Source organism: Pezoporus occidentalis, unplaced genomic scaffold (assembly GCF_034315485.1).
Source record: "Pezoporus occidentalis ecotype Australia unplaced genomic scaffold, CSIRO_AGI_Poc_V1 ctg159, whole genome shotgun sequence".
Lineage (NCBI taxonomy): Eukaryota > Metazoa > Chordata > Aves > Psittaciformes > Psittacidae > Pezoporus > Pezoporus occidentalis.
The window spans coordinates 2,328,716-2,347,682 of record NW_026913415.1 but is presented as its reverse complement, the minus strand read 5'-3'; the positions used below and the strand labels follow the sequence as shown (position 1 = coordinate 2,347,682).

Below are 18,967 nucleotides of genomic sequence, written 5' to 3'. Positions count from 1 at the left end.
ACTGAAAAGCACGGTACATAATCTTCTAGCAATCCCAGACTACAAAGATTAAAACATGCCAGTGCTTTGCATAACACAAGGCTCCATGTACGGTGCAGTGCGCACATGCCGTTTCTACTCAGACTCATGAATTCTAACTGCAGGCTGATACAAACCAAGCTCATTAGAACTTGTTAGTAAAAGAGGAAAAATGGCAGAAGTTCAAAAAGATGTAATCTTTAATTAGAATAAATTTTTTTGTACGTTTTTAGTACCATGCATAGGAACAGTGTGAAGAACATTCCATGTGCTGTAAATATATTCACTAGAGTTAACCTCGCATAATTCCAGAGCAAAGCATACATGAAAGTAAAGCAGTAACAAGGCTCTCAAGATGATGAAAAAATCATCTAAAGGCTTGTAGTTGCTGTAAATCAGATACATACCTGCATTCCTCAACAGGGGTGTTTTCCTTCGGAAAAACTAGGGTCTAATAGCTTTACAGTTGTGTCATTGCCACAAACCGGGAGTTACCGTATCTCAAAGTAAGTTTTTAGTACCGATTGGTGAGGTACAGAACATACTCATTCTCCAAACCAGACACATGCAAGCACATTCACTAAACCTAAGCTCAGAAGCGTTTTGGCAAAGTAAACCAACAGCTAGAAAGGAAGAAAGAAAAAAAATACCAACTCACCCACTGTACTCACTCACACAATTCCCCATTAAAGGAAATTCTTTCAGGGCCTTCTTGAGTCTTTTAATCATGTCTTGAAACTCTGGCGAGCCATTGATCCCACAGTGTTCTGATGTGCTACAAGTTGTGCAAGCTGTAAGCAACAGGGCTGAACTCTGCACAGAGTGATACACCTACTGCACCTTAATGTTTACCTTAGGGGGTTGGTCCCAGGGACTTGCCAAAGCGCCCCAGGAAACCAGTTAGTTACAGCCCTGCCTTCTTAACTCTTCCACTGCCTCCTGAGTTGAAAACAGTTCACAGGCTGCTACATCACTGTTCTGGTATGAGAGCTATGGTCTTAGTCATGTTAATGAGTTAAGGAAAAGCAGGTTCAAATTGCAAGAGGAGTTTTAAGAACTTTGACTAAGCCGCTGGCGAAAGTGAGTATCTCAGACCTGTATTCCAACCAGTCTTAGTGTGTGCATCTAATACATTTTAAATCGCAGCACTTGGGTGTCAGGCCATGAAATCGGTGGGGAAAAGCTTCCCTGTAACTGAACAGAAAGGATGGAGAGACCCAGCATACGTACGAGGTGCAGCGACCCACGAGCAAAATGCCAACGCGTGACCGGTGCCGACAGAAGCCAGAAGGAACAAAAGGGGAAAACATCCTCACCCTGTAAGCTGCAGGAACCCAATTCCCAATTGCTTTTGCTTCATGGTGTAGCCTAAACAGTTAAAAGCAGCAGTTTTCAAGAGAAGCAGAGCAGCTGATAAACAAGCAGTTCTCTGAGATTACAGCTATTAAAGCCTGATCTTGTATAACTTTGTATCTGCTTGTTGATAGCAAGTGATACTTAAAGCTATCTCCTTATTTGGGATATTTATAGCTATTTTGCCAGGATGGATTCTTTGATGCCTTGCATAAGAGCACGTATTTAGCTTTTACCATAGTGGGTGCAGCCTCCTCTGTCCGAGCCTTGTTCTTTTCCCTTTTTTATTTCAAACCTAAACTTCATAGGAAATTCATTACCTCGGAGAACTCTGCTCACCATAAAAGTGACCGACCGTCCTCCCGATTCATGGCCCACTGAATTCACATGCTTGTCACTCACATGCACATAAGCTCAAAATGGTTTTAAAAGTGGTTTTCTTCTGTGGGGACAAATGCCCCCGACTCCTTCCCTCAGGCTCTCCTCCTCCACAGCTTTTGGAAGGTAGCCAAAAGATGATGTTCTCTAACTTGCCTCGGTCTTTTGGGAATAATAAGAACCCAGAGAGCAGCCTGTGCGGCGTGTTGATTTTCATGAGGACAGCGGAACCACAGCTATTGTCTGACCTGTATTTTCCTCTATTCAGATCACGCCTTCTCAATTTGCGTGATTCATAAGCAGCAATGAACATGAGCAGAGAGAGCAGAATACTTATAAGAAGTGATTCTGAGAGCGCATTCCTGAATTAGGGTCAGATCTAGAGGTCAAGCTGAGGGAGTACAGCTCCGTGCAAGACAGCACATAAATCCAAGTGGCAGAAACTAGAGACAGAAACAGAGGAAAGCTAATGTGGCCTTTGACCCAGCTGAGGCTCTGATCTCCTCCCTCAGTGGACATCAGCAAAGCAGTAGAGACAGTTTGAGATGAGAGAGCCCGACAAGGCAGATGACTCAGTTCTACACAAAAAAATCTGTGTCGTTTCTAGATATGGTTAGTTTCAAAGAGATCCCTTGGAGGTCCCCTCAGGCCCAACACTTTTAAACTAATAAAGCTAATATAAAGCCTAAATTGACTGAGTAATGCTTGAGGAAAAATGCAGAGGTTCATGGCTTGGAGGCAGCCAAGGCCTCCTTACACAGGACCTTCTACCCAGAACAGAGACCACTTCATTCCTGACAAACACTAGGCAAAGGCCACGAGTGCCCAGGTTTCAGTCAGCGTACACATGGGTGTACGTATGCAGTGGCTCATGCAGTTCAGTTCCTCATCGCCCCAATCAGCCAGAAACAGTCATGTAAGAAGAAAGTGAAAGAAACTTCTCAAATGACCATCTGCAGTGACTAAGCCATCAAGTTTATTCCTAGTTCTTATTGATTCAGAAGTTGGATTAGTCCTGAAGCATGGGAATTTACGTATTTTGTTTTAAATCTGGTATAAAGTGATGTTTGCATGGATAAAGAGAGTACATTTGATAATCCAGTAAAGACATCCTGCTAAGCTCTTTAGTGTCAGTGAAACTTGATGGCAATGGGCTCCACAGATTAACTGTGCATTCTAAAGGAGACATTTGTCTTTATCCATTTTAAGTTCTTAGTCTTCCCATTTTCCAGACTGTATCGGAGGAGTTAAGCACAATAATACATGATTTACCGTTCCTTAATCTAAACTTACAAAGTAATAAATGGTAAAATCCCTTCTGCTTGGTTCTTTAGCAGTGCTTGGTGTTTACAGGTATTCACATAAAACGTTACTAAACTTCTTGCTTAATGAACGTGCACGATTCCCACTTCTGTTAGCAGAGAGATGCGCTAGAGAAAAATCCCACCCAAGCTTTGCATTGATGAAGCCGTGTAAGATAGATGGTCAATCCTTTTAAAAGCACTGCTGAGTGCTGCTAAGGTAAATAAACCCTGCTAGTATCTAGAGAAAAGCAAATCGAGATGGATTTGGGGAGATGGGGGAGCTGATAGTTCCACATGAAGGCTTCCATTGGGAATTTCTCCCCTTTCAGTAGACTTGCTGGAGCAAGGTTTTGCTTTTGTCCTCCAACATCCTTGCATCCTCCTCACAAATTTATGCAAGCCACACTTCAAGTGTTTTGGATTCAGGTGAGAACCTTACCTTAAGACTTACACAAGAGGTCCTCCAAAGTGGGAAGGACTTTGTTTTGAATGGAGCCCTACTGTGAGTTACAAGAGTTTGTTCTCAGGCAGCTGTGCAATCTGCAGGATTGGATCAATGACGGTGAGCAAGTGGAATGTGGCAGTGGTGGTTATTCCTGCCGGCCTCTGGATGCAATCTTGGTCTTAGCATACGAGTACATTTTTGAAGAACAATGCTTGCAGTTGTTTTTACTGAGTAATCTGTTACGACATCCGTATTCCTCTAGACACCCAGAGAACTCACAGTAATGTCATGGCTCCTGTCCCACTGACTCAGGAGAGCTCCATTCCTTACACTGCTCAGGCTCAGAAGGCCACAGATGATGTGCACTGTGGCACTCCCCGAGCCCCAGTCACCTATCTTTCCCCCACCCCTTAAATAACACTTAATGTGCATAAAAGAAACTGCTAAAAAAAAACCACTGAAGAAATAACCCATTTGGGACCTTTTAAGTCTTGGTGCTCTAAATCACCTCATTGGAACTGTCTTTCTCCATTGCCTGTATATGGAAATTCAGTGCCTGGCTTGGATTCTAGAAATCACATTTGTAATGTAAAGCAAACACTGCTAGCAGTTGTCAGCAACCTCAAGGCAGGCAGCACAACAAAAAGCACTTGAGATTCACTTCTACTCCCGAAATGCTCCCATGGCAGGCAGGAACTGTGCAAGTTTTTGGCCAGTTCTCTATGGGATTCTCCCATCACTCTCATTTATGTTCATTCCAGGAGCAGCAATCTGGCTGAAGTTACTCAAGGTGAACTTCATCCTACAAGTGTGGCACTGGGGTAAGACTTGAAGGATAACAAGGCATTTCCAAAAGCTTTGATATCTATGTCCTCTGACAAATATCGAGCCCATGAAAAGTGTCCAGTGGAACACCCAGGAGCTATTTTAACAAAAAATAGCCTTAAAAGAGTGCCAGTGGCTGAGGTAATGTGGAGCTGTGATGCTTTTAAAGAGAAATGTTCAAAACTAATCTTTAAAGTATGCTTAAGCATCTCACCCCTTTTGGAAGCAAGATACAACCACAGGGTAATGACCTTCTGCAGCTACAGAACAACAGAACTCAAGATGCATAGATTACGAGCTCCAATGCTTTTGACACAGTTCACATCTTTTTAGGAATTAGATTGCTAATCCCAGCTTTAGCTGTGAATTAATGCTTTCTTATCTAAAGCACAATGGAACCAATATGCAGACCTCACTATGTGAAAGAAGTACTTCAGTAAACATCCAGTTTTATCTTAGTTCATCCAAGTCTGGCCCAAAGATGCTATAAAGGAAAGTTATGGCTGACTTGTAGCTATGAGAAGAAGCTATTCAGTTTAATACATAACTGAAATGGAAATGGCTGTGCACAAATCAGTTGTACCTTGATTTACAAAGGCACTGCCATCTAAAGCAGTGCTGAATGATGTTTCAGTTCAGCTCTGCTGTGGTTTATGAAGATAGGACAAGAATCAGAAGGCTGTTCTGCAGTTTTCTTTTAGGAAACATCTCAATCTGAGAAGGTGCTGCAGTGATCTCTCTATAAAGGTGAGGAGAAGCCTTTATCTTGTGAAATTCCAGTAGCAACAGCCTGATCCACTAGATAATAAAGCCTTTGATGAATCTCTTTTGTTTAAACTTGTGCTGTGTGGATGCCACGCTGTGCTGTACCAACCTCATCAACTACACTGAGGTAGGCAAAAATAGCACATTTTATTTTTAGAGATAAATTTTAGGTTTTGCTGGGAACAACTGCTGCATCATTAACTGTGGTGCTCCAAACCCATCTCATTTTAATTCCAATTAGTGATAAAGCTGATGTGAGTACTGATTTTTAGCAACAATTAATCTATCCGTCTTGCCAGCACAGGAGTGGGGCACTAAGGAGGTGGGAGCAAGTGCATCTCCTGATGCTAATGCTGCTAGAAACAAAAATGTTGGTACAAGCTCATTTTCTCTAGCTTCTCCTGGAGGTAACAGAAAAAAATGGTTCTTTTAAAGAGGGGTTGAGGGCACAAATGTCTCCAGTTCTTTAACTTGCTCTCTAAAGTTACCTACTTCTCCCCATTGAATTTAGGGTAGGTCTAGAGAGATTAGACTCCTATCAAGGGTTATTCCAGCCCTGGGTATATTCCCCAGTTTTCAGCCTTAACTCATAAATACTGGGGCATCCCCTTTTGTCATTGCCCACACCCCTGTATTATTGTGGTCCCATACATCTTGCAGAGATGCTGAACACTTACAGCTCCATAACTGCTTCGTGTTTCTGAAACTGAGCCCCACAATTTGCACTGGGACTTTTTAAACCCCATTTGTTAATTTTCAGTTAAAATAACCCCCTTGACCATGAGACTGCAGCTCAAACAAGTCTGTAGCAACAGGCAGTCCTCTGAGGTTTTGGAGAGCGTCCTATCTTGTATCTGGGGCAATTACTTCAAATGTGAATCTACAGACACCAGCTTCACATCATACTATGATAAACACTATTACCACCTTACATTACAAACCCCAATGCTGTCCACCTCTGCCAAAAGGCAAACAGCCTGAAAAGTAGTCCTGATCCTCATCAGAATGCTGTATCAGTGTTCCCAAGAGGCGATATAAGTGATTTAATTACTTGCAAATGGTCACTCTTGGCTAGCCTGAACAGTTATTTGTCTTTAAGACAAGCAGCAACCAGTGGCTGGTAAACTCCAAACTGTGCTCACAAAGAGGATTCTATTAGTTAAGTCAATTTTAAAACCATTTTAACTAGAATTCACTGCAACTTTCTCGTATAGACAATGGAGAAAGAAAACTAAAGAACGCTTTGGCCACGATACGTTTTCTGAGGCTCACTCACAGCTCAAACTTCACAATATTTTTCATTTCCTACCACTAGGTTATTGTTATAATGCATTAAATAATGCAAGTTGGAAGCTGTTTTGGAATTGGTGTGTATAGCAACAGTGGAAGACATTCGGATACATCCACAGCTGTGGTCTCTACTCAGTGAAATGCCTATTCTGCCCATGGGACTGACTGCAACAAGTGTCTCCAGCCCTCTTAGGTTATGCACTGCCATGAGCTGCAGGAACTCAGTGGTATGTTGAAAACAATGCATATCTGGAAGTAAACACACTGCTTTGTGTTCAGAGACAGCCAAGAAAGCATGTGTACCCTTGATAAGGGAACAAACAGACCTTTAAACCAAGAGGCAGACCCGAAGCATTCAACTGCCACAGACTTCTAGGAGTAAAATAAGCAGCTACTGGCCAAATACTTTCACAGAAACTGAAACAGTGAATCATAGAATGGTTTGGGTTGGAAAGGACCTTAAGATCATCCAGTTCCAACCCCTGCCATGGGTGGGGACACCTCACACTAAACCATGCCACCCAAGGCTCTGTCCAGCCTGGTCTTGAGCACTGCCAGGGATGGAGCATTCACCACTTCTTTGGGCAACCCATTCCAGTGCCTCACCACCCTTACACTGCCTCACCACCCTAACAGTAGAGAACTTCCTTACATCTAACCTGAACTTCCTCTGTTTTAGTTTAAACCCATTGTTGCTTCTCCAGGCTGAACAGCCCCAGCTTCCTCAGCCTGTCTTCATACTGGAGGTGCTCCAGTCCCCGATCATCCTTGTGGCCTCCTCTGGACTTGTTCCAACAGTTCCATGTCCTTTTTATGTTGAGGACACCAGAACTGCACACAATGCTCCAGGTGAGGTCTCACAGGAGCAGAGCAGAGGGGCAGGATCACCTCCTTCAACCTGCTGGTCACGCTGCTTTTGAGGAGCCAGGTTACGGCTGGCTCTCTAGGCTGTGAGCGCACACTGAAGCCAGCTCATGTTCAGTTTTTTATCAACCAGCACCCCCAAGTCCTTCTCTGCAGGGCTGCTCTGAATCTCTTCTCTGCCCAACCTGTAGTTGTGCCTGGGATTGCCCCAACCCAGGTGCAGGACCTTGCACTTGGCCTCGCTGAACTTCCTGAGGCTGGCACTGGCCACCTCTCAAGCATGTCAATGAAACCACCAGACAAAACTGGCAGGCTTAACTCGAGCTCCCAGCCCTACTGAATGCAGTGCAATCAGGGGACGAAGTACATTCATCACTGAAGGCCTTGCAAGATGGAGATATTTTATAGATCATCTATTTCTATTATTACTTTTTTTACACGGTTTATTTTGGGAGTGCTGCAGTGATGTTGCAGCGTGGCATCGAGTTAATTTGCATCTATTGTGTTCTTGGGTATGCAGGATAAAGTTAGCACACCCCCTTTTGTGAGTCACAGACCTTTTCATTTCTGTTATATTTTTCAATAGCTGCCTTCTATTTCTGCAGAGAAAGTCTTTAGTTCCCTATAATGCAGGGGCCCTTTCTTAAACTGGAAATTCAGGGAAATGTATGTATTCAATGTGTCATGGCTATTGTGACATATGAGTGAACCTGCAGTGCCAACTTCAAATACCAGCTACTCTTTCTAGCCTGTTTTACCTTAACTTTTTCTGATATCCAATGTAACTCAAAGATTTTTAAAGTATGCTTTAAGTTACCTGATATAAATATACTTGATGTAATAAACCTCCTTATCCTCTCCCCTTTCCAGCAGTGCATACAGGGCAGTTCACAAGGAGTAAGAGACTAAAAAAGATGAGCAGTACCTGGGGATTTTCTTGGGAATCTGAGGTGGTGATGAATGGCTCACTGGTTTCTGATCCAAGCTCTCTGCAGGCTTCTCTTGTGTTTCTCCTTTGTCTCTCGCTAGCACGTCCGCAATAGCGGATTCCACCCCGCTCTTGTTCTGATGCTCAGCCTTTGGTTCAGCTTGTGCCGGTTCACATCTATACATGAAAACGATCGACGGCTTCTCACTGGAGTCTGACTTGGCCTCAGTGAACCAGTGATGACGCTGAACGGGAGGAGGGGGGAGCATATGTATAACAGTTCCATCGAGACCCACCAATTTTCCTTTCTCTCGTTCCTTCTCTTTGTCTTCCTCATCATCGCCTTTCCTGCGGCGGAAAAAGCTCTTAAACGATATCCAGCGTTTGGGTTTTGCATCAGCAGCTCGCCGCCCTTCCGAATGGAGGATTGACTCGGCCTCTGTCGACCTGGTGGGGCTGTTTGGTTTGCTCCAGTTGCTGAAATGCTTTTGCAGCAGGTTACTTGCATGATAGGGTGAAGAAGTGGACCGAGGAGGAGGAAATGGCGGTGCTTGCTCCGTTTTGGGACTTGTGGTGTTTGGGGAGGCTCTCACTGGCTTTGGAGAGTGAGTGACAACTGGCTGTGAAAGTGAATCTTTCTGCATCTTAATGGCAGTGTTTTCCACTGTCTTGGATGACTCTATTTCAGACTGTGATGTAAACAGAGATTTGGGTCGTACCAGGGTGTTTTTAGTAGCATCTCCATCAGGGGGTAAGGAATACAGTTCTTCTACACTACAGGCCTTGGGTCCAGACTGAGGTGTTTCAGGAGGAGACTGGGGGGGCTGGATAGAAGCCACGATCTGTGAAAGCACCGTGCTTGCGTTCTCTCTGCCGCTGCTGCTGCCAACAGCAGCCTCTGGCTTTAGGTCTGGTTTTGCTGCAGGCTCTTGTGCTGTCTTCTGAACCCTTGGTGGGGAGCTGTGGTCAGAACTATGGCTTCTCTGCGGCGATATCTGACTTTTACCAAGGCAGCTATTAAACTCTTGGACCTTTTGAGCCACAGAACCCAGCCTGCATTCAGAGCTATTAGCCACCCCCTTCACTTGGGGAAGTTCACTGGGTTTACTTCCTATGGCTTCAGTCATTTTGCTTTCTGTTTCTATTTCTTCATAGGTGTGGCTTATTACACTGGTAGTTTTATCTTTGATGGAGAGCTCCCCACTGGTCCCCAGGAAACTTTTATAGATAGCCAGGTTATCATATGCGTTTGGATTGATTACAATAGGGACTTTAATGGCATTTTTGGAACTCTTAGCATAGGTGGGCTCATCATGAATGATAATAGGAAAAGGTGGCATGCCAGCATTGTTGTAGCTGTTGAATTTTATCTCAGATAAATTGGGAGACTTAACTGGGATAGTTTTGGAAGAAACGTTTGTAGCTGTAGGCGAAGTAGGAGCTGACTTGTGGCTTGTCTTCCTGGGGGGAACAGAAGGTCCTGAGCTGTTGGAAATTAACTCCACCTTAGGTATCTTCTGTCTTGGACTAGTGCTAGAAGTCCACACTTCTTGATACCTGATTGCACTGGATTTTTTCAGGTTAGCATTCACTCGTACAGGCGATGCGGCAGAGGATGTAATAGGTGTGCCTGGAGTTACTGGTGAGCTTGGGTTAGAGGGTGTATTTTTGGTTTCTGAGGTTTCAGGCTGATTCTCCTTACATTCATTGGTCATGGCAGCTGATACATCTACTATGGTATATGGCTTGCAAACTGGTTGTTCCATATTGACCACCCTGTAAGGTTTAGCTTGCTCTTCCACAGGCACCAAATTTATAGTTACAGCTTGACCAGCAACATCTGAAGGACCTTTATTCTCTTGCTTATCAGTCTGCACAGCAATTTTCCCATCCTTCTCTTCCAGTCGAAGTGCAAGGACTGCCTTGTGAGTTTCCAGACTTTTCGGCACGTTTCGGGGGGCTTTTGACACATCTTTCACTTGCTGACTGTCACAAAGACTTTCATATTCGGGTTCAATCAGTTTGAGGTCCTGAGGAGTACCTGGAGACAGCCCTCCATTACAGAGCTTCTGCGAAGAGCTGCTGGTCGTTCCAGAACGAGACTCTTCTGTCAAAGAAGAATCAGGGGATGTAGAATCAGAAGATATCATACTCTGCATGCTCTCCTGCCCGTACAGAATCACAGCCTCTTCCCCGTAACCATTTAAAATCTCATCATAACTGTCGTCATAATCTACTGCACAGATCCGCTGGAGAGACTTGTTCCTGAGGGGCACGGTATTCCATTTCTTGTCAACACCGAACTGAACAGGAGACAGGGTGTTGGCTCTAAAATTAGCAAAGCGAGGCTGGCCCCTCATGCGAATTTCCATTGCTAGCAGCTCCTCATCACTTTCATCCCAGCTCTCATGCTCTTCTTGCATGCTGCCAAAAAACGTGTCATCCTCACTCTCATCTCCGCTGGAGAACTCTGGGTAACAGAAACGTCCACCTTCATTGCTTATGACTTCAGTGCTTCCGCTCAGAATAACGCGCTTACCTTGTGAATCCTTCATTCCCCCCATCATGCAGCTTGGAGGCATCTTTCTGTCCAATGACTTCTTATAACAATTATTTATTCTCCCCAGGAAGGTTTCTCTCGAGTTGGTTTCACTTCCCGTTAGCTGAGGTGTGCTATCCAAACCCGCAATCTCCTTCAAAACTTCGGTCAGTCCATTATTATTGTTATTTGGTATCTTACCTACACCATCGTTGTTGCCATAAGGCCTATGAACATGGCTATAACCCTCAATTTCATCTTCGTTATTATTGTTCAGTGGTTTTTTGTTCAAGACAGCTTTGTTTCGGTTCCAACCTGCAGGCACTGCTTTATTCTCACAATGATCCGGTGTGCTGATCTCGCCACATACACCCTGCCCATCTACTACCATCATGGTGGGTTTCACAGCTATCGTGGGCTTCTTTGCCACGGGCGGTCGGAAGCTTCCTGTGTTTCTCCCGCGCTGGCTGTTGCTTTGGTTTGCATTGGCTTTCAGATTTGCATGCGAGAGGGTTTTCTTTTCGGACACGGGGGGTAACTGATGCAAGCTTTTGGGCTTGAAGCAGTTCTTACATTCACCAGGTTTCCAGACGTGTTCAGTGAACGTGCTGCAAGCAGACATTTTCCCAGAGCTCTGCGCTGGCTGCTGTGCGCTTCAGTGCATGGTAAGAGTTCCACCCATGTGTTTCCACTCTGTTCACTTAGTGTGACTCCTGGCTTGAGCAGCGATCATTCTGAAACACAGAAGAGAACGAGGATAAGAACAGGGAAAACACAGGCTGATCATTACACTTGTATTTTCTATGCTATGAGCACAAGCAAGCAGCCTTTTGCTGTCATGCTAGCTCGTTTTACCTACGTTCACAAAACTATGCAGCTGACACGGAGAAAGAGTCGTAAATATCATTTGTGTCATCCGTAAGAATGAAAGCTTTGGCAGCTGAGCCCTGTACTACTGAAAGCAGAGCAAGAGAAAGAGAAATGGCAACGACTGAGAACTGAGAATAATTCTCTTGACTAGTTCAGGACCATTGACCTTTAATTTTGCCCAATAAAACAAATGCTAGGAAGAGGATATAAAAGCACAGATTAGCGCACATCGCTTTCAACATAACCACTTGAACATGAGACAGGAAATTGAGAGTATGTTTACTCTCCTAAATGCAACCGAGATCATTTGTTTTAGCTTCAAATGTGAACGAGCTCAGCTTAAGTGACAAAATATGTTCAAGCAATTCCAAACCCTGCCATTTCAGCACTTTTCCCATCAGAGGCACATAATAATGGGACAGGTATCGGGTTGAAGACTCAGGCTGCACTGCCCTCCTGGAAAAGTCACATCAAAATGCTGGGGAACCTTCCCAGAAAGTCACTGTTTCTTCTCCTTTAGCTGTCAATAGCGGCAGAAACCAGTCCCATAGCCTCAAAACAAAGCTATGGATTTTTAGTCCCTGATTTGTTTCATGTGCAGCTTTTCTACTTAAGCCCTCCAGAAATAACTGAAAAAGAACTGAACACCTCTTTCAAAGCGAACCTTCTTATTTCCTGAACTGATCAGCCTGAAGTAAAAAGCAAACACCAATCTGCTGTGCTTTACAGTCATTGGAGTAGCCAGGATTGGAAAGTTTCATGAATTAATGTCTGAGGATTTTAAGCCTTCTAAGCCAAATCCACAAGTCTGGTCTCTTCGGCACTGTTGCATAACTCAAATTATTGGAGGCATTTGAGTGAGGTGAAAGGCTCTGTATGTCCACAGCTGCTTCTGTAAAGACAGGCGCTGAAAATCAATCAGTTGCTATTCTTACAGGCTTCAGGTGAAAATCTACTTGCTGCTCACACAGGTACACTGAAAGGGCATTAAGAAACTTGTTCAGTTAAAGAGGCAGCTCTCGCTAGAGCTCGTGGTTAGGAACTCAGCAGCAGGATGCCTGTGCTGGAATTCACCATGGGCACAACTGGTTTTCATCAGTGCAGCAAACAATAGAAGCCATTAGTAAACCAGGCACTTGTATGGATTTGTCAGTCTCCTCACGTACTGCTCTGTGTTTTGGCAAAGGGCTCTCCTGTGCTGGAAAACTAATATAGGAATCCTGTTCCAACACCAGATGGGGCTGAAGCCTAACGCTATTAGAGTATCTTCAGACACATTTGTGGTACCAGGGCTATCATATTTCACATGCTGACTAAATATGTTTCCAGACAAAGCTTTTTGCCAAAAAGCCAGTGCCAAAAGCTTTCTCTCTATGACCTAAGAGATAGAAAGTCTGCCAGATAGAGATCTGCCCAAACTTCAGCCTTTGTTTTATATATGCAGAGTGAAATGTCTTTGTATTCTTTTTGAGCTCTGCCAACATCTGTTGCTTCAACACTTTGCAAGCCCGTATATTGTAAGCAGAAAAATTACACCAAGATCTAATTCTCCTAAAATCAGAGAGTGAGTGGACACACGCTGGAATTCTGCACTCTGGTTAGCTCCTTTTCATCTATTTAACACATAAAAGGAGGGAAGTTACACTAATGAGAGCCTCAACTAAACGCTGGCTTTGAAAAGCTATTTCTCCATTACATACAACCTCTGAACAAACAACGGGAGCAGAGAGCTTAGTGCATGTGTGTGGGTTTTAGGATTTAACTGGGTGATATTATTTCTCTGAAATGGCATAAACTGTGCTTGCTCTAGAAACTTCTCACAACCCAGACACTTCCATGGCCTTCCAGGCTAAGCACCTTCTGCTAATACTGTTGGGTAGCGATGAGGAAGCACTCGATCGCACACCTTTTCTGACTACGTCTTTATGTTCTACCACTGCCTGTGCTCACTCTGCTTTGCTCAGAGACACTGATTTGCCTCTCCCCCAAATGAGCACTGAGCTCAACAGATGAATGTGAACCACAGGACACTTAGCAGAACCACCACACAATGCTCCGCTTGGAGTTCAGACTATGGCACAGGCATGGCTCTGTGCAAAAACGCATCCCATGTCCCAGGAGCTCCACATGCAGCCATTCAGGTTAAAGCTAAAACCCATGCTGACATGTCTGTGTAAAGGCAGACACATATCTTCTACAGAGAAAAACGTAAGACATGCATGGATATTTTAGGTCTTTCACTCTTCAACACCTAATGGAAAGGATTTCAACACAACCATGCTCTCTAACACCGTGTTTGACACAGTGAATTGTCTTTGGCACCTGCAGGATGAGCAGTTCCTGCAGCTGTACCGCAGGAAACACACACCTTCCAACAGGAGGAAATGGATCTTAAGAAAACAACCAAAACAATTCCCACTTCTTGCCTCTTCCATACTTTGAAATCAGAAGCGCTCCTATGCTGGAAGAGATTAAAGTCACTGGGACCACTGTATGTCTACACGTGGGATTTGCATTCTGAAATTCAGGCACTTTCTTCATCGCTGTGAAACTAAACGGCATCTTTCTGAGGTGTTCCTCTGCCTGTAGCAAGAACGCTGTTGCAGCTGCAGACCCCCTGTTGTGAGTCAGAATTACAGCACGAGTGACCAGGCGCGACAACAGAAATGAAATCTGTAGGTACTAACAAGATGTAAAGCATTCTTCACGGGCTCGGGCCGCGGCTCCCAGCGCTGTTAACAGCGGCTGCGGCTTGGTAGGGGGCAGCAGAGCCTGCTGCAGGTGAGGCAAATGCACCCAAACGCAGCAAGAGAAACCACCCTCACATTGCTCCTTCCTAGACCCCAACCCTGCTCTCCAGCACAACGGTGGCCAGCAGGAGATCCGGGCAGTCACACGTCAGACCTCTTAGGATTAGGCCTCTTTCTTAACTCCCTGCTTCCATAACAGCTCATACGATGGCTAAGGAACAGGGCTGCATGCTCTGCTGGAACGAGGAGTTCGGATGACAGAACTCACTTCAAGACAATAACAACCTCAGGCGTTGTAAATACAAAGAAAGCATTAATGGTAAATACATACTATCAACATCGTGCACTTCATCTCTATCTCAAAGCCTTTCACGTAAGTTGCTAAACATAACTATTCCGGATTTATACATGGAAACACCGCAGTGCTAACATTCACCAAGTGAGTCAGTGACAGGAACAAGCACAGACAGACAAGTTCTGCTCCTAATGTGGTGCTGCAGCCAGCAGATCGTGATACTTCATTCACTAAACGGTTGAGTCAGCACAGACAGTTTATTGGCTTTAAAGGCCAAATCACTCTTTGTGTAAATGAGAATAATGCTCCTCATTTCAGCAGATGCACAACTGCACACAGGAGGGCTCAGTCTGGCCCTGTTTAGCTGATATCAGACAGAAACACAAAGGCATGTTTCACTTTCCAGGTCAGAGGGAGGTGACGATAGGCTCAAGAGTTGCAGCGCAGAGATGAAGAAGTAATCAGCCGAGATATCCTCACTGCACAGAAATGCAGAAGGATTTTTGTTGACATCATCTTTGTTGAGTGCGCAAAGATAGCGATGAACACACATTTGAGGCATTTTCCTTTCTAAGTAATTTCAGGCTGGCAGGTCTCCTTTAGATGCATGCTGGCTGCATCACAATGAAGGCCTTCTCCAGTAATACTTTATACTAACGTAATCCAATTAAAAGGAACTTAATTGGTGTGCAACATTCCCTACAATTTCAACATTTTAAAAATGAATAGTCTCAGTAAGTACCAGATGGTGACATGCACTAATTAATCAGGCCTGCTCAATGAATGAGCATATTAAAATGAATGCACCTATTAGACATGCGTTTTCAATGCTGCATCCTGCAAAAGAGCTCCCCTTAAATGAACGCCTGCTATATTACAGAGCAACATGCACAAGTGTGCATTTCATCATTTGTACTGTAACATTATCACTTTGGCCTCTTCTTAGATCTCCTGATACTTGGTACGTACTTCCTTTTGTTTGTCCTCCTCCAGGGAAAAGGCATTTAGCTTTAGCATTGCTACCCATGAAAGCGGGCCTGTAGGTTTTATGCTGCAGAATAAATTGCACTGATCAGCCTTCTTATCAGACACCTGTCTCTTAAACTGCTACTGAAGAACCCAGAAACCTCTCCCCCTTGACAGGCATGTCCTCGGACTGAAAACAGCAGCAATGGGAAGCCAACCTAGGTTTGCTAGGTAGGAATGCTCAACCACCACAAAACCACTTTGGCTTCGTGGGTTTGTCTGAAGCACTTACAGAGATCCGGACACTCACCGATCATCATAAACAGCAGTGCGAGACTAACGTAACAAGAACAAAGTGATGGTTATTCTTTGCCAGGATCTGATTTCTGTTTCTTTTAAGCTTTAATACAATTGTAAACATTTTAAGAGACCTTTTGGAAAACCTGGACTGCTCTGACTTCACACATAACATCCTGCCTGGGTGGCAATGGGCAATGAAATGCTCCATCTCCCTGCGTCTCAGCTTACTGATGCAGGGCTGCTGAGCCACCTACCCCAGGTAACTGGGCCCACAAAGGAGTGGGATGTGCTCATTAGGGGATATTTTGTCCTTCATGCCATAAAAAAATAATTTCTTCTTAAATTTTACATCAGTTGTCCCACTGAAGGAAAGCAGCCCCCAGGTGCAGCTACCTGCAGCATCTATTAGATGCGTAGAATCATAGAACAGGTAAGGTTGGAAAGGAACCTAAGATCATGAAATCCACAGCCAGAGAAGCCATGGTCCCAATCTGAAGACATGTGGAGAAGCACACTTGTTTGCATTCAGTACCGGGAGCACTGTGCTTGGAACAATCCTGCAGCAGGTACTAATGGAATGTAAACTGAGCAAGAAGAAAAGAGAGAAAGACGCTGTGCAGTACCAGAGTTTGGAAATCAAATTGAACATATCGATGTAAAAACCCATGAGCGGTGCCCTCGGAGGTCCCTGAGCACTTCACAAAGTTGAATGAGCATTTTCCAGTACCGCTGTTGTAGAGAGGAGCAGTGACTCACAGTCTGGTGGAAGATCAAGACACAGACTCTTAAGTGTGATGCCCAGTTCAGTCCCAGCATTTACTTCACATGAGTTATTCCAGGAAGCAAATGTGGAAGTAACTCATGGCAAACAGCACCACGGACTGCCGCAGGTCTCTTCTCAAAGTGGGCTAATATTCACTAACACCACAGCACTGTTGTAAGAGGCCAGAACCGTGCCTGTGGCAGACAGCACAGATGGAAATTTCCACAAACGCTAGGCATTATCATTGCTGTTAAAAAAGCAAAGTTCTGTTTTGTTGAAGATGGGCTGGGGGTTTTTAACACCCAGTCAGAACCGAGTGTCCTGGTAACTGTCCAGCGCCAGAAGATGACAGCTCTGCAGAAAATGCAATGAATCTGCAGTGATACTGAGCAATGACCCAGAGGGAAAAGCTGCCAACTTACTTTAGAACCTCTCTTAAGCACCGTGTTGCTGTGCTGCTGAGATGGATGGAGAGGACAACAGAATCACTTCCACCCAAAGGACTGAGAGAAAACCTAGTTGCTAACTTGCTACAAGACAGCATGGAACAAAATTAAGGAAACAACTTGCAACTATTTCTGGTTTTAAGCTCACACACTCTCTATTTTCTCTCCTTAAAAAGAGTTTAAATTACATAAACATTTCATAAAACTGACTGAGTGAAAGAAACCCTTGAATATGCTTGGGTTTTTTTACCTAAAACTTGTCAGAATAAAACATGATAGAGATAACCAACGAACTGGAGCAAAACCTGCCTAGGGCTACAGTCTGTAACGCTTCAGAACAGAACAGGCATTTCTTTCCAATTCACCTAACCCAAAGCGGTAATGCCACAGAGCAGGGGAAAGGCAAGAAATATCCTCAGGATCTGCCCAGCTGATCTGATTAGATTCTGCATCACTATATTGAGAACACAAGAAACAATAATAAGAACAAGCTCTCATAGCTCGTGTGGAGGCCCAACAGACCAGCAGCCAAGGCATGTATCTGAATATGAACTCTTCTGAGTTCCAATAATTAGAAGAGGTTCTTAACTGGAGAAAACTATTTAAAATATATATATATTTTTTTTTTCCTTTTGCAAAAATACAATCATCATTTGGCATTAAAAGATTTGTAATGACTGCATATGCTCATATTCCAGTGACCCTTCAGACAAGGCTGCACAGTACATTCTTTAGGGGTGCTTTTTACTTGCACAGAAAATTAGTTTTCATTTTATACTTTCTTAACAGCCCCCCCCCCCCCCCCCCCCCCAGTAAGATAAACCGGACTTTGGAACAGTTTGGGTTTACCTTCATTCCTAAAAAAGGCTGTGTACAACATTCCAGGCTCTAGCAGCACATTAAGGGTAAGTGCATCTGCTGACAGAAGCAAGCATGGTAATAATGATAACGAAGTAAAATCCCCAATTTGAGCACATTTAAGTTTCCCCCAACGCTATTTAAGCAAAATGATGAGAATTAAGCCCTTCACAACATATTCAAATTGCACTGCTATGCCTGTGCCTTGACCAACTGAATTATCCTGGATTCACCTCTCCCGGGCTCACTTGAAATCCTGCCCTTTCATCTTTTCTGCTTGTTGTTTAAGCACATGAAAACGTGCAGAAGAATAAACTTTACCAGACCTTTACTGAACCTCTCCAGCGTGAGTGCACAACAAACAAAATACAAATACCTGAAAAGTATGATACTGCTTCTGTAGTTACAAAACCCAGTAATGGCTGTGGTTAGCCTTCTGCTGAGCACAGCTGGAGTGTGAAGTAAGTGTGTATCATCACTGTATTATTGAATCCATCAATTCTGCAACTTCAGTTTACTTAAAACTCTCCCTTGGACTACTGCAACCTCTGGCTGCAGGTATCCTTATGCTGAACCCCTGATGCAGCAAAACCCACAGCTGCCATAAATATACCAGTTTCAGTTTAGCAAAGTAACTTGTGGGTAGCAAAATACCAAATAACATCAGAAAGGATATGAAGGATCTTACTGCGAAGCTGCCAAAGGCAAACAAACTCTGTAGTATCAGGAGCAGGCAACTTAGGAGAGAACTATGGATTGCAGAGGTGTAAGAGGTCAGCAACACTGTAGAAGAGAAAATCTACTCCAGAGAAGCCAGTTCTCCCCATTGGACTCAACCCCCTCTACAAAAGCCTTGTGAATTGCTGAATAAGGACTTGAGAGAAATCAGTTCAAACCTAAAACCCCATCAGCCATTATAAAAAATGGAGATACTAAGAATAAATGATAAATGAAGACCAACAGCAGTAGGGTTGGACTGCATAAAGCCAAGCACTGTGGAGAAACCCAAG

General features: G+C 44.1%; 1 protein-coding gene across 6 annotated transcripts in view; it reads right to left on the bottom strand.

The window, feature by feature from the left end:
• The window catches only part of PEAK1 (pseudopodium enriched atypical kinase 1), a 113,939-nt gene that overhangs the window by 26,607 nt on the left and 68,365 nt on the right, over window positions 1-18,967 (bottom strand). For 5 of the 6 annotated variants that reach the window (XM_062612231.1, XM_062612227.1, XM_062612232.1 and 2 more), the window contains 2 exons: window positions 8,168-11,443; window positions 677-793 (listed from right to left, as the gene is read on the bottom strand). In XM_062612231.1, the coding sequence (XP_062468215.1) occupies window positions 677-793; window positions 8,168-11,331 (3,281 nt within the window). In that variant the 5' untranslated portion in view covers window positions 11,332-11,443. The remainder of the gene's footprint in view (window positions 1-676; window positions 794-8,167; window positions 11,444-18,967) is intronic. The other variant, XM_062612233.1, reaches the window with a different exon arrangement.